Source organism: Erpetoichthys calabaricus, chromosome 11 (assembly GCF_900747795.2).
Source record: "Erpetoichthys calabaricus chromosome 11, fErpCal1.3, whole genome shotgun sequence".
Taxonomy (NCBI): domain Eukaryota; kingdom Metazoa; phylum Chordata; class Cladistia; order Polypteriformes; family Polypteridae; genus Erpetoichthys; species Erpetoichthys calabaricus.
In genome coordinates this window covers 70,872,144-70,888,499 of record NC_041404.2, presented here as the reverse complement: position 1 = coordinate 70,888,499, position 16,356 = coordinate 70,872,144, and the positions used below count along the sequence as shown (strand labels likewise).

Below are 16,356 nucleotides of genomic sequence, written 5' to 3'. Positions count from 1 at the left end.
CTGATGCTTGTTACAATCCCTCAGCATTAAAAGAGCTGTGAGATAACAGAAGTCATAAAAAACAAGAGGCCAAACTGAACAAGCTTTTGGGATTTTTAAAACGTTTTCCTTGTCTGTCATTTGGTTTGGTACTACTCCACGCAGAGCCAGAACCATCATGTCGCATGTGCAGTTGTACACAACTTTTGAGGTTGCGCGGGATGACCTACCCTCTTCCATCTCCAAGGGAGTCTGGCTGTTCTGCCTCTTACTGGACCACAGCCACAAGATAGAGGGATTGATGGTGTTCTGAAAGATTATCAGAAATAACCACTTTTATGAGGCTGTTTATCCTATTAGCCATCACAGTAAAATACAGAATGAACCTCTTCTGCTGACCCGCAGATTATCTATGAAAAACTCACACTAAATGTAGACGCTGACCTATTTCAGTTCTCTCTTCTCCACTCCCTTGGATATCTTAACATTCTGAGCTAATACAAAATTGCAGTAAGGATGAAACATCTTTTAATAAACATGCATTCATAAACTTTCATATTATTCTTTTAATACCGTTAAAACATTATTTTTGCTAAATATTACTAACCTTTCCAACTGTTGGATGCATAGTCAGTCATTGTCCAACCTGCTATATCCTAACACAGGGTCACGGGGGTCAGCTGGAGCCAATCGCAGCCAGCACAGGTTGCAAGGCAGGAACAAATCCCTGGGCAGGGCGCCAGCCCACCGCAGTGGCCAATGCTGATATTATATCTAATACATTTGGGAGGCTTCCAAAGTGACTGAACTTTTTCCAGCCTGGTGAGCATTAAGACCTTTTTTTGCCTGAGCTCCTCAGAAATCTCCTGTGATCGAGGCCTGTTACACTTCCATAAAGCTGTGTGGTGAAGATAAAGAGCGTGATAGTGAAGACCCACATTAATGTTCTTTAAATAGGACAGAGCCTCCCACACTCACCTGATTGTTATCCCACTGATTGAAACGCCCAACTTGAACTTCTCCTTCAAATTGAACCTCTAGGATTATTAGTTTCCTACTTTTTCACACACAAAAATGTAGCTCTGGATTATTTTCCTCAATAAATGAAATTAAAAAGTATAATGTATTTGTGTCTTTTTATTTTTTGTAATCTACTTTTCGAACTTCTGTAAAAAATATGATCACGCTTCAGGCCACATTTATATAGAAACTGAGAAAATTCCAGTGGGTTCACCAGTATCTACTGTACCCAGCATTCCATTTTGCTTAAGTCATACTGATATCTTTTTATTGGCCCACAATGTGTTGGCAGCATTTCAGCAGTTGCTCTCCATTAATTTTTTTCCCCACTCTCTTTTAGGGATGTGCCAGGGTGCTTCCTGAAAACATAAACCGTGTGCACTCTGAGCTGAGCTGTAAATCCTTGAAAATGGCCTTGATTTTACCCCACAAGTACGTTGAAGATGCAACAGCACTGCTGATCAGGTACTTAATTTAAGTCATTTGCTCACCTCCCAAGTGACGCAGCTTCACCCCGATGCCAGTGTGGGATGATGTTGACCACTGGTGTTGATAAGCCCTGCATACTTCTGCAGTATCTTGCGACTGAGGACACCAAAGTGTTAGTGAAGACCTTGTAGGTGGTTTCCAGGCAGGCAGTCAAGGTGGTCTTAACTAGAACCAGGGGGCAGCTAAAGCTCTGTTGTGTAATTACTTTGGGTTAAACACACCCAACTAGCTTAAGGGTAAACCTTTTTGATACACTGGGGTCCTTGGTTTTATTCCAGGTGTGCAGAGACACCAGGATGTGCTCTGCTCTCACATCACAAAATGAAAGCTATAAAACATGAAATGAAAGGTAAAAACAACTCAGTGAAATATTACAATCTCTAATTTAAAAAGGTCCACCAACAATATCAGAATATCCAAGTTTGCAAAGTAAGCCACCAAGTACAATGGGTACACAAATTAATCACCCCCCTTCAAAATATTCACATTTTGTTGCTTTGCAGCCTGAAATGAAAACATAACGCAAAAAAATGTCACCATATCAATGCCTTTACTCCAGCATGATTACAAGATGAAAGCCTACTTAAAATTACAAGGATAAATAAAACTACAGCAGGAAAGGTCTTTAGCAGTGGTGTTCTTGGCATGAAAGTTCTGGTGTGACCATGTGGGCCTGGAAGATGGAGATGCTGTTGGAAGGGATTGAGCCACCCTGAGAACCCTTGCCGAGGTTGTGTGTGCAAGTGCAAGTGAACGGACCAACCACTTAAAGGGCAGAATTTAGGAGAACCACTTCTGTGCTTAAACCTACTGGCCTTGGTGTGAAGCCACAAATGATCTCTGGAAGGATCCTGGCTTGGATCAGCTCAACTTATGGAGTCGGGGAAAATGAGTTCAGATGTTGCCTCTAGCAGTGTGTTGGCACCTGACACAGCAGAAAAAAAAATTGTTGGACTTGCGTGGAAGAGCTGAGGAGGGCCAGGGAGGGAGAGGGAGAGATACTGCATTCCATATGCTTGGTGGGAGTGGGTGGTTTGGGTTCCTTTGTATGTTATGTCCAGATAGATAGATAGATAGATAGATACTTTATTAATCCCAGGGGGAAATTCACATACTCCAGCAGCAAAAAATATTAAATTAAAGAATAATAAAAAATGCAGGTAAAAAACAGACAATAACTTGAATAATGTTCAACGTTTACCCCCTCTGGTGGAATTGAAGAGTCGCATAGTTTGGGGGAGGAATGATCTTCTCATTTATTCATTATATTTTGTCATTTTGTTTTTATTTACTAAAAGGCTGATCACGAAAAATGTATTAAGCTACCAGAACCAGGCCAGCTAAAATGCCATTAATTAATGGCATAAAAAACAGTAAGTGAAGATCGATCAACATACTGTCATACAGTAAAACCACCCAATGACAGAATTCAAACGTACGGTTGTGTCCATAAGTATTTGGACAGTAACACAATTTTCAGAATTTTGGCTGTATACACCACCACCACAATGGATTTGAAGTAAAGCAATCAAGATATGATTGAAGTGCAGACGTTCTGCTTTAATTTAAGGGGTTTACCAAAAATATCACACGAGTTGTTTAGGAATGACAGACATTTTCTGCACAGCCCCCCATTTCCAGGGGCTCAAAAGTTTTTGTACATTTGACTGACAAGCTGTTCCAAAGCCAGGTGAGACCAGTTCCCTCATTACATCATCAATTAGTAAGCAGATAAAAGGTCTAGAATTGATTCCAAGTGTTGAATTTGCATTTGGAAGCTGTCACTGTGAACTCACAATATAAGATCCAAAGAGCTGTCCGTGCAAGAAAAATCAGGCCATCATCAGGCTGAGAAAACAAAACAAGGCCTTTAGAGCAGTGTTTCTCAACCTCGGTCCTGGGGGCACACTGTGGCTGCAGGTTTTTGTTCCAACCAGATTCCTAATCAGTGACAATGCCTGATAACACTGATCTCATTTAATTAGCTGGTATTATTTTTCTTTTATTCTACATTCAGAAAAGCACAGAAGCATGATTTGTACATTTATAAGACATTTAGAAATATTTCTGCTTTTGCTATTGATTTAAATGCTTAATTCTCTTTTGTTGATTTCATTATACTTTGCCCTTTCTCTGTGCTGTTTTTCCTCTTCGTTGTATCTTACTAATGACAATTAAAAACGAGCAGAGCAGACACGCTGGCAAACAACACACTGAATAATTAAAGGCTGCAACTACTTTAGCATCAGACCCACTAATCAGTAAATAATGGATTAATTAAACAATTAGAACACCTAGAAAAGTAGAATGAAAAACAAGACGAAAATACTGTTAAAAAGAAAAAAATACATTATTCCCAAATAACTGCTTGGTACATTTTAATATTTTTTTTTTTTTAGCAAACTTAGTTTTCTAATTTCTATATTGTTCCCAAAACACAGAACTTGGGAAATATCAGTACACTTAATTAGCCCAGGAGTCCAATACAGAAGCTGGTTGGAACAAAAACCTGCAGCCACAGGGGGTCCCCAGGACCGAGGTTGGGAAACACTGACTTAGAGAGAGAGCAGAAACATGAGGAGTGGTCAAATCAACCATTTGGTATATTTTTAAAAAGAAGGAGCACCCTGGTGAACTCGGCAACACCAGAAGGCCTGGAAAACCAGAGAATGATCACAAAATGATCACAGTGTGCTGAATGATCACAAAATGCTGTCCTTGGTGAAGAAGAACCCCTTCACAACATTTAGACAAACCAAGTACACTCTCTGGGAGGTAGACCTGTCATTGCCAAAGTCTACAATCGAGAAGAATTCATGAGCAGAGCAGAGACTGAGGGTTTACCACAAGGCACAAACCACTGGTAAACCTCAATCTTAGGAAGGATAGAGTACACTTTTCCAGAAAACATTTTTAAAAGCCTGTCCTGCTTTGGAACATTTTTTGGACAAAAGAAACTAAGAGCAATATATACCTGAATGTTGAAAAGAGAACAGTATGGAGAAGAGAAGAAATGGCTCATGATCTGATGAATACCACATCATCTGTGAAACATGGTGGAGACAGTGTTATGGTATGATCATGCATGGCTGCCAATGCAAGTTGGTCACTGGAGTTTATGGATGATATGACTGCTAGCAGAAGTAGCAGGATGAATTCTGAAGTGTACAGGGATATATTATGTGCTCAAATTCAGCCAAATCTGCAAAACTGATAGGATGACGCTTCATAGTACGGATGGACAATGAGCCAAAATATACTGTGAAAGCAAAACAAGTGCTTTTTAAATTGGACATGCATTTCACTTGATGAAGACAAAACTGCAGAAACTCCAACAAACAAGCAGCAACTGAAGACAGCGGCAGTAAAGGCCTGGCAAAATATTACTTGGGTGGAAACCCAGCACTTGGAGATGGCCATGGATTCCTGACTTCAGGCAGTTATTGACTATAAAAGATTTTCAACCAAGTATTGAAAATGATTGCATTATTCATGATTATGTTAGTTTGTCCAAATACTTTCGAGCCCCTGAAAATAGGTGGTCCTCCTGTCTTTTCTAAACAGCTCATGCAATACCTTTGCTAAACCCACTGAATTAAAGCTGAAAGTCTACACTTCAAGCACAACTTGTTTGCTTTATTTTAAATTCATTGTGGTGGTGTACAGAAACAAAATTATGCAAATTGTATCACTGTCCAAATACTTATGGACCTAACTGTACCTTGGTTAACAAATCCTCAGAGAATAAAGGTCCTTTATAATGATCTCTGCATAAACCTCACTATGGCATGTGTCAAGTTCAAGCAGCTGTCTGCCAGAGTACTGTGGTCTCATTGCTCAACCTCAACATAAACAAGTCGTTGTCTGTCACTAATATTGTGTATACTGCAGAAAGCAAAATGATTATGTAGTTATTTTAACATTTTAAAAAGTACCAAGTATAATTTGCCCAGTATGTTATGAAAATGTAAAGCAATTTCTTTAGAAAATAGCAATGAAGATGAAGAAAAGAAATGTCATGTAGAAGAATCAATAGGACTGATACCATGCAATTAAAGAAACGGGTGCAGAGGATAGAAGAGGGGGGCACTGACAGACACACCTTAACTGTAAGCACTTCTGAGGTGCCTGTCCACTAGTAAAATCCATTGGACTGCGTGAGTCTCCTTACGAATCGTGGCATGGATGAGCAGGGTAAGGCAGATCCACCAGTGTGAATGTGCAGGCTGTGCACAAGGCAGAAGAGAGTGTGTGGAGCCACAGTGAAAGAGCTGTGGCAACATGGAAGTTTACAGAACCAAGAACATTATTAGAGGGTGGCCAAGGATGTAGATGGCAGTTTCAGCACTGCCACAGAATAAACAATGCATCCACCCCAGCAGCAGTGATTATTAAATCTATTTTTATTAACTAACTCATCTACTTTGTTAACTAAAGTATTACTGCACATTGAATTATTGAGGCACACTACTTATTTAATTTTTGCACAACAGCTTGATCAGCCATTTTCTAATGCTTATAACTGATCCAGGTTGTAGGGTCAGCAATGATGCCCAGACATCAATCTTCCTCGCCACTTCCTCCAAATCCTCTGGAGGGGAACCAAGGCATTCCCGGGGTAGCCAAGAGAAATTATCTCTCCAGTGTATCCTGGGTCTTCCCCATGGTCTCCCCCCTGGTTGGACATGCCTGAACCACCTCTCTAGCCAAAACTACTTTATCCTGTTCCTTTCAAAGCAGAGGATCAGTGTCTCTACTTTGAGCTCCTCCCAAATGTCTGTGCTTCTCACCCTACCTCTAAAACTGAGCCTAAAAACCCTCCAAAGGAAACATATACTGTATATCCACAATGGAGTTCTTTTAGTTATTACCCAGTGTTCATGACCATAGAATAGGGTAGGAACGGTGATCGATTGAGCCTTGCCTTTCGGCTCAGTGTACTTTTCACAATAAAAATATGTCAAATTTAGCACAGATAACGGTTAGATGTCAATTGTGACTTGCAAGTAAGAATTTCACTGTACTACCTACATGTGACAATATTAACCCTCCAATCCCAATAAGCCTATAAAATGTAGCAGTTTATCTTTTCCATTTTTTAACCTTCGTGATCATACTGAGAAGGAACTGCCTGGTTTTGCCTGCCACAAAGAGGTAGCATGAAATGGTATGACCAAGTGTGCACATTTATAATCAGATATTCACAATGACAAATTTTACACTTTGTGTAAAAGTATTGTGGACGAAAAAGGCACACTGACAACAGGCAGATAATATTTCTCAATTCTCTTTTTTATTCATTCGGAGTCACAGTAAGTAGAGATTCAAAAGAGCATAACTTATTGCCGCAAAGCTCAATTTGAACACCGAGAAAAAATTAGGAGGGTTTTTTATAATTCAGCATTTCATGATTAATAAGACAGAAAGAACATCCTTATCAAAACAGTAAAGTTAAACAATATGTCTGTTGAGCTAAGCATTATCTGTGTTCTCAAAGCTAAGCACAGGAGAGACGCCTTTGCATAAACTACATGTACTTTCTGCAGCCTTGTGACCTTGTCCCTGAAACATTCACTCTGAGAAAGGGAAAACAAGAAACAGCTTAGATTTTATTCATGTGGACACTATTTAGGGCTGCACGATTAATCTTTTTTTTCTCATGATAACGATATTTATGACCCACGATCAGTTAATAAATATCGTCGCGATTTTACAGTATAAAGACCAAACTGTTTTTTATGGGCTGAGTTTACGGATTGGACTGCGTCACTATGACGTTACTGCGTCTAGATTGCAAGCGCTTTCTGAAGCAGTAGAAGTCAATAGCAGCAATAACAGTCAGTCAGAATAAACATATGATGGCGGAGCAACGTGAGTAAGGTGCAGAAGTGCGATCGTTAGTTCCTAAAAAGGGGTCATACTCAGTTGTCTGGAACTATTTCGATTTCGAGGAATGTGATGTTGATCAGGTACGAGTCTTGTGCAAACTTTGGTCCTGTTCCGTCCAAACGTCCCAAGGTAACACAACAAACCTCATCAACCACCTTAAAAGCCACCACAAAGTACACTATCAAGAATTTCAACGACTGAAGGCACAAACAGCAACAACAAAAAATTACCAGCCATCCACAACACAGATAACAATATCAGGGCCATTGTTCAACGCAATACCATATCTGCCTAGCTCGCAAAGACACCGGGAAATAACAGAGGGGATCACGTACCATATAGCCAAGGATATGTGTCCAATAACCACCGTGAGCAGTGAGGGGTTTAAAAAAATGATCGCAACACTTGATAAAAGATATAGCATTCCCTCACGCAACCATTTTTCCAATGTTGCGCTGCCCTCGCTGTATGCGAAATGACGAAAAGAAATAGAAAGAGAAATTCTCAGGCTCAGCCTTGAATATTTTGCTGCCACGACCGACTTATGGTCAAGCAGAACTGCGGAACCGTATTTGAGCTTGACAGTTCATTTTATTGACAGCGAGTTTGAGATGAAAAGCAAGCTTTTGCAAACTTCGTTTTTCCCACAAGACCATACAGCGGACTTTATTGCAGTGGGCCTCAAAGAAGCGATGTCCGCTTGGGGCTTGGTGGAAGAAAGACTTGTGTGCATCACAACGGACAACGCAGCTAATATGATTAGGGCAGCATCTGTGAATAACTGGCCGAGGCTACACTGCTTTGGTCACAGACTTCATTTACCAAAGGAATAATCCTCATTATTAATCGTGATAAAAATTTTGAGCAAAATAATCGTGATAATCATTTTTTCTGTTATCGTGCAGCCCTAACACTATTTCTCCTGAACCCTGGAATAACATATTTTTGTTAGTTCATAAGCCAAGCTTCTCTCACTGGCAAGTTACAAAATAGTTATTATAAAAATTCTAATTTACTAAACACACAAAGTACATGGTGCTGAGGAGAACACTCTTCTTCTACAGTATGCATACACATAAAACACGGAAAGACCTGTACAGTTGATGTGTGAGCGCTCACATACACTAGACTCTACCTTACATTAACAATAAGCACCTTTACATTTGAGTTAATTTTTACATTAGTAAGTATGTTAAATATCGCTATCATTTCTTGCTTAGGTCATTAAAGCAAAAAAGTATGCAAGTGAATGAAGAATAGATCCAAACAAAGAGCAAAAGAGAATGGCTGGAGTGATGAATGAGACAGAGAGGATGCGGTAAAGGTGGTAGGAAGAATGTCCTGCATAAGTTTCTGGAAGTGGGATCATAAATGATGCTGTGAATTGAGAGGTAACAAACATATATTTACTGCAATGGTATGATTGTTGCTGTTAGATGCCGATAAAGCAAAAGTAAATTCAGATATTCCCAAAGGAGATGCTTTAGAGAAAGCAGAAGACTTTTGCTGCTTCGGTGAGAGTGCGAGCACGGCTCGAAGAGCAGAATTTACAGTGGTAACAAGAGGAAGAGAGAAAGACCCACAAGAAAGAAAAGTGACAGCTGAACGGAAGAACTAATATAAAGGCAATACAATATATAATGAGAAGAACCATAGCAGAGGTGGTTTGATGCAGCAGGATGACTGCACAAGATATGCACAAGATTTGGAGGACAGGAGCAGAACAGGCATAAACAAACCCGGAGAGTCTATGGAAGGGAATCTGAGGTGCCATCAGGCAACGTAGGTCACCCCAGGTTGATAATCCATCCATCCATTATCCAACCCGCTATATCCTAACTACAGGGTCACGGGGGTCTGCTGGAGCCAATCCCAGCCAACACAGGGCGCAAGGCAGGAAACAAACCCCGGGCAGTGTGCCAGCCCATCTGCAGGATACACACACACACACCCACACACCAAGCACACACTAGGGACAATTTAGAATCGCCAATCCACCTAACCTGCATGTCTTTGGACTGTGGGAGGAAACCGGAGTACCCAGAGGAAATCCACGCAGACACGGGGAGAACATGCAAACTCCACGCAGGGAGGACCCGGGAAGCGAACCCAGATCTCCTAACTGTGAGGCCAGGCTGATAATTAAATTTAAAATCAACAAATGATATAAGTGAACTTATACATGTGTGTCCCAAAATACTACCAAGAATAATATTTAGAAATATCTACATTTACTTTAAAAAATAATTCTCCAGATTCAGGCAGGAATTGTCATTTGTGTGAGCTGCCACACACAGTCTCCTGTGGTATATGTATGAACAAACTAGCTGTGCTCTCAGTTCAACTTTAGCTTTCATAAAAGTTTGCACTGCCTATCATTTCTAGAATTACAAAAATAAAGTTAAATGCTGATAGAACAAACTTCAATTATTACCACTTCACTACTCAACAAAGGAAAAAATACTGTATAATATGCAAAATACAGAACTATACAGAAAATAACAATAGGGTGTTTAACTTTGCATTAGCCACCATTTTGATGTTAGTCTTTTTTTTTTTTTTAAGAATACCATGAACAGGCAAAACATACCCTCATATAAAAGAGAAAAAGTTAATTCAGACATATTGAAATTATGACTTGCATGTTTTACCAGAAAGAATTTAAAAAACAGTTATTAGAAGCATATAAAAGATTAGAGCTTAAGAACATATTTTTATGGGTAATTGCCATGTTCCTAATTATTTGATGTTTGTGCTAATGGAGGCTGTCTCTGTAAGTTGTTATCCAAGAAAAACTGACTTCTCAAGGCCGTCCTCAGTTTTGCTGTACTCCAGGTAGGATTTGAAGTATTGGCTGCTGTAGTGGGGACTGTTTCTCACATACTCCAGGTAATCTGGTGTCCCCGGGAAAGTGACGTTGTCTGCTATCAAGACTGTGCCCTTTCCAATTAGGCCACATTCCTGAGAAAAAAGCAGAGGAGAACTGGAAATGATAATTGTATTTATTAGGAATTATGGCTCTGTTTTTAATGCATTTAGGTACACAAGTACAGAAGTCTTATGATAATAAAGAGAATCTAAATCTAAATATTGTTCATTTTTAAATGAGCAAGTAAAACTGTTAAACAACATTGTCACTAAGAAAAACAAGACTGAAAGTACAGTAGTGCTTAAGAATGACTGACTGCTATGTTGGACACCCACACTGCACCTGAAATTAAACACACAAAGCATGTACCTGCAGCAAGTAGCTCAAGCACACAGAACAAATACAGCTCTGCAGCAATCCAAACCTGTCTTCTTGTGATCTCAGTTTCGTCTGTTTGTGAGAATCTCTGGCATACATTCCCTCACAGCAGCCTTTCATCCATATTCCTTATGTTTAAGATCACTTTTCAAAACCCCTCTTCAACCAGTAAGTCTTGGCCAGGCTGCTGCACACATTTAGCTTTTATTCTCCCAAAAACTTATCCACAAGTAGAACAGGTTACTAGGCTGGGACAAAATTCACGCTGCTCATTTCACAGTTTTGTCTCTCTGAAGTCAATCGGCACATTCAGCACTGCTCTCATCCTGATGTTACTTCTAGCACCCTATAAGAAGATTACCAGTGGCAAGCCTGTACTTGGGTATAAAGACCTTAGGATAATACTATCAACTTAGTCTTTACTTGTCCTGCAGCTAAAAATCAATTGGTTGTTGCTTCTGGCACACAAAAGTTGATATTTCTGTGAAATTCCCTGTATTTCAAATACCTGATGCATGTCTATGGATCAGTATTCCTAGGCATGCTTTTATATATTTATACTGTATATATTTATCACTCAGAGCATGTGGTGTAGCGGGTCCACAGCTCACGTCAAAAAGGCCACTTTTAAAATAAATAATCGCAGCACTCGTGGCTTAGTGAGGGGGCGTGGTGTGTGTGGCAGAGCGGTTCCTAATAAGTTTGTGATACGGGCGGTTCTCACTTAAGTGCACAAGTGAGGAGTCGTCCGCATTCGTAATTGTTCCTGGGAGCTGCTGATTGCCACAGCTGATCCAAGTCCCCGTAATAAATAGAAGTGCGAGGCGGCTAGAAACAAAGAAAGAAAAGACAGACGGAGGTTAAGGAGGAGATGATGGCAAGAAGCAGGAAGGAGAAAGCTGGTGCAGGAGAGAACGAGCGAGCGCAGGCTCGCGCTGATAGCAGGCAGCTGGGAGAGACGAGCCCAAGTGGGGTGTTTGGCCAGCACCCAAGGGCTGACAGTAGTGGTTGCTCCTGCTGAGCGCTGTTTGGAGCAGGAGTGACTGGGAGAAGGTTGGCTCGCCACAGCGAAGGCAGCGTGAGTCGGAGATTTGGAATAGAATCCCCAGTGTGAGCGTCCTGGCCGTTGTGGGGAAAGCCAAGTCTCGGTCTGGTAGGGGCCAGGGATCGGGAGGCCACCAGACCAGTCGAGTAGAGCAAAGAAGGTCAGCTGCATGTAGGGTGAATCCCCTAGTGCATAGCCTGGATGAGAGAAGCAGGGGAGTCACCAGTAAAAGAAGGCACCGTGCTTTGTGTTTTTAAAGAGACTGCTTCTAGCCATTATTTTAACTTCGTTGTTTTTTTTAAAGGATGTTTTTTTTCTAATGGATTTTAACCTCCACCCTTTTTACTTGTTTTTATGGATTATTTATTTAAAGATATGAAGCACTGCACTTATTTATTGGAACGCTTGTTTTGTTGGTTTTGTTTTTAATAAAAGCACTTTTGCACCATCCCCTTGCTCCATTTGTTGTGCCTCACTGCCTAGCTCATCAGTGACATTACAGACGGTGTCGGGTTCAGAGCTCCCAGAAGGAAGATGGGAGCATGGAGTGGAACCCGCATCGTCACCGAGCACCAGATACTATTTGCCATTTAAGCAAATGTCAGTAATACCTGTGGCTAGCACATATCCTACTAATCTCGCTCTGTCGAAGTAGCAAAGTCCTAGGCCACCTAAAGAATAATTTAAAGCTGGTTATGTGTATTTACTTGTAAAAACGGCAGATGAAATTAGATTAAATACAACTAAACACTGATACAATTAAAAAATAAGAACAATTTCCTCTGTGTTTTCCATAAATATTTTGATATCTTCTGATATGGTGAGAACAGCACAACCGCACAGGTTTGCATCTCAAACCTCTCCATTTAGCACCTCGGGCATGGCAAGTGCAGGCAGTTTTCAGGTTACAACGGTCTTGAATAATAGCAATTCCACAAATACTAACAACCATATAAATCTCCCAAATTTTAATTTTCAACTGTGTTTCAATTAATATTTATAGATCAGCTTTCATTTTTTACTTTTAAACAAATTATAGCTTTGACCCAGATTAACATACAGCAGCGGCGCCTAACACTGAAGCTCAGTAAAGTACCAACATACATTGCTTCCATTTTCAAACATTTTGTGCTGTGTGCACACATCACTAAATGTAGTCAGCAGCACATACAGCCACACAATAAGCTCCGTCACAGGTAAGCCGCTAGATTGTCACTTGTCCATTTAGAAGAATGGTAGAAGCTGCAACATCCTAAGTTCTCCTTCCAGCTGTGTTGTCTCAGGTAGCACAGATTCTTAGAGGGAGAAGGGACACTGCACTCAGCAAGGACAGCACGTCTCTGCTAAGGATATCAATCATCAGTTAGTGGTGGTGTCATTCCATCATCATGCCTTTTCTAACTCTATGTGGTACTCTATTGTTATCTAAAATGTTTACGCATAAGGTTGATATACTGTACATACCTATGGTTCAGTTTAGTTTAAATTAGTGTATTTTACTTGTGATTTGTGATATAAAGTAATATTGCTTCACTGTCATTTTATTAATAAGTCTGAAATGTCTTTCTGCAAAATAAGTACTAAAGTGGTAGGCATTTTTGACGATTTTCCCATTAATTTCAGTGCTTGTTCCGGCTTATATACAAAATCAGGTTACAAACATTGGAAATCGTTTATAACCTGAGGCTCACCTATATTGTGACCATGAGCAAGTCACTTCACCTGCCAGTGTGCCAACTGGAAAAACAAAACAAATGTAAACACTTGTATCTCAAATGTTGTAAGTCACTTTGGATAAAGACGTCAGTCAAATAAGTAAAAGTAAGTGTAATGTAAGCATAAATTCCATCAACAGTAAACGATTCAAATGAATTAGATAGTGATTAAACAAACAAGGTATAGTGTTGAGACAATTTAATAAACCAATGAGTGTATTGGAAGGTGGCCATAAACGCTGGGGGTTCACTTGTAGTGTGCCCGAGATAGTAACGGCAGTGTTGTGCATGAACTAGTTTAAAAGAGAGCGTTCATTGAACAAGAACGGTGAACTTAACGTAATGTATTTGCAAGTGAAGAACTTGAACGTGAGCTAGTTCAGTTTTATGTTACATTCTGGATCTAGTTTAGGTCCAGATTAAACGTTTTGCCTTACACTATAATGTAGGGGTGGAGCTGAATCTGAATACGGTATTTCGATAAGTACAAATAGTGGATTTTCATGAATATTTATTTCGTACAAATTTTTTGCCATTTATTTATATTTGGAAAAAATAACGTAAAATCAAATAGGCACTGTCTGTGTCTGCCTGCTTGTGCTTTAGCTGCACCCCCCTCCCCCCCGCTAATACAAGCATGTGGTGAAGCTCTGCTTTCGCTTTTAGGAAAACGTTGTACTTCGCGAAGCCACTTTATATTTTTCCCCTTTGGACATGCAACATGCGACGTGAATTTTGACCGGCAGTGTAATAGGTTAGTTCACCTACACGCTGGTTCCACAGTCACCATTTGTGTCACAAGGTTGGAAATAGAGCAGTTATTTATATGTATACTTGCATCTATTTACTTTCTTTTTTGACCAGGAGGATATTAGCATATATGGTTATACACGTTTGTTGCTGGTGTTAACTCAATAGACTGTACTTAAATAAATAAAAAAAAGTCTTCCTAATTATTGTATTTTATTCAAGAACACTGTAATAGCCTAATATAAGGCATGCAAAATTGAAAAAAGTAAACTCAAGGGTCATTTATTCTCACTCTTAAAAAATACAAAATGAATTGAACATGAACTAGTTCAAAATTGAAATGGTGAACTATGAATGTGAATTTATTCATTTTAATCTGTGTGAATTGAACTTTGAGCTGGTTCTTGTGAGGTGTGAACTTGCACAACACAGTACCCGACAGACTGCAGATCAAGAACAGACTACGTTCTATAGTACCAAAAGGAGATGACCTTCAGGTCTAAGTGCTGCCTCAGTTAACAGCGATACAAGATCAATACGATCTTTAACTAACCCACCCCTAGTCTTGTTTTGGCCTTGTGTTTCTCCTCGGTTTGTTCAGGTAGCCGTATGACTGCATGGCAACAACGGCACACCAGCAATTAACATCTCGCCCTCTCTAAATTAACATCATTCACTCCTATACAGAAAGTAATGACAATTAGAGGTACATGTTTATCTGAAGTGTAACTGTCTCATTGTAACTCATGGACAGACCTACCATCAGGGTGACATGGGTGGTGCGTGTCCTGGGGCCCTGGCCACCAAAGGGCCTTGGCATATGTGGTAAAAAAGTAATGGTAGCATTTTTCTATTTCAGTGGTACCTTGCACTCTTCCACACAACATACATACACAGTCTCCTCATATACAGGTGCTGGTCATAAAATTAGAATATCATGACAAAGTTGATTTATTTCAGTAATTCCATTCAAAAAATGAAACTTGTATATTAGATTCATTCATTACACACAGACTGATGTATTTCAAATGTTTATTTCTTTTAATGTTGATGATTATAACTGACAACTAATGAAAGTCCCAAATTCAGTATCTTGGAAAATTAGAATATTGTGAAAAGGTTCAATATTGAAGACACCTGGTGCCACACTCTAATCAGCTAATTAACTCAAAACACCTGCAAAAGCCTTTAAATGGTCTCTCAGTCTAGTTCTGTAGGCTACACAATCATGGGGAAGACTGCTGACTTGACAGTTGTCCAAAAGACGACCATTGACACCTTGCACAAGAAGAGCAAGACACAAAAGGTCATTGCTAAAGAGGCTGGCTGTTCACAGAGCTCTGTGTCCAAGCACATTAATAGAGAGGCAAAGAGAAGGACAAGATGTGGTAGAAAAAAGTGTACAAGCAATAGGGATAACCGCACCCTGGAGAGGATTGTGAAACAAAACCCATTCAAAAATGTGGGGGAGATTCACAAAGAGTGGACTGCAGCTGGAGTCAGTGCTTCAAGAACCACCACACACAGACGTATGCAAGACATGGGTTTCAGCTGTCGCATTCCTTGTGTCAAGCCACTCTTGAACAAGAGACGGCGTCAGAAGCGTCTCGCCTGGGCTAAAGACAAAAAGGACTGGACTGCTGCTGAGTGGTCCAAAGTTATGTTCTCTGATGAAAGTAAATTTTGCATTTCCTTTGGAAATCAAGGTCCCAGAGTCTGGAGAAAGAGAGGAGAGGCACAGAATCCATGTTGCGTGAGGTCCAGTGTAAAGTTTCCACAGTCAGTGATGGTTTGGGGTGCCATGTCATCTGCTGGTCCTGGTCCATTGTGTTTTCTGAGGTCCAAGGTCAACGCAGCCGTCTACCAGGAAGTTTTAGAGCACTTCATGCTTCTTGCTGCTGATGAAGTTTATGGAGATGCAGATTTCATTTTCCAACAGGACCTGGCACCTGCACACAGTGCCAAAGCTACCAGTACCTGGTTTAAGGACCATGGTATCCCTGTTCTTGATTGGCCAGCAAACTCGCCTGACCTTAACCCCATAGAAAATCTATGGGGTATTGTGAAGAGGAAGATGCAATACGCCAGACCCAACAATTCAGAAGAGCTGAAGGCCACTATCAGAGCAACATGGGCTCTCATAACACCTGAGCATGCCACGCCGCATTGCTGCAGTAATCCAGGCCAAAGGAGCCCCAAGTAAATATTGAGTGCTGTACATG

The 16,356-nt window shown here is 40.3% G+C and overlaps 1 protein-coding gene across 2 annotated transcripts in view; it reads right to left on the bottom strand.

Annotated features, from left to right (window-relative positions):
* Positions 1 to 2,019: 2,019 nt before the first annotated feature.
* Positions 2,020 to 16,356, bottom strand: part of comta (catechol-O-methyltransferase a) — an 86,897-nt gene continuing 72,560 nt past the window's right edge. For both annotated transcript variants that reach the window (XM_051933518.1, XM_051933517.1), the window contains exons 5-6: positions 8,429 to 10,338; positions 2,020 to 6,709 (exon numbers count right to left, since the gene is read on the bottom strand). In XM_051933518.1, the coding sequence (XP_051789478.1) occupies positions 10,159 to 10,338 (180 nt within the window). In that variant the 3' untranslated portion in view covers positions 2,020 to 6,709; positions 8,429 to 10,158. The remainder of the gene's footprint in view (positions 6,710 to 8,428; positions 10,339 to 16,356) is intronic.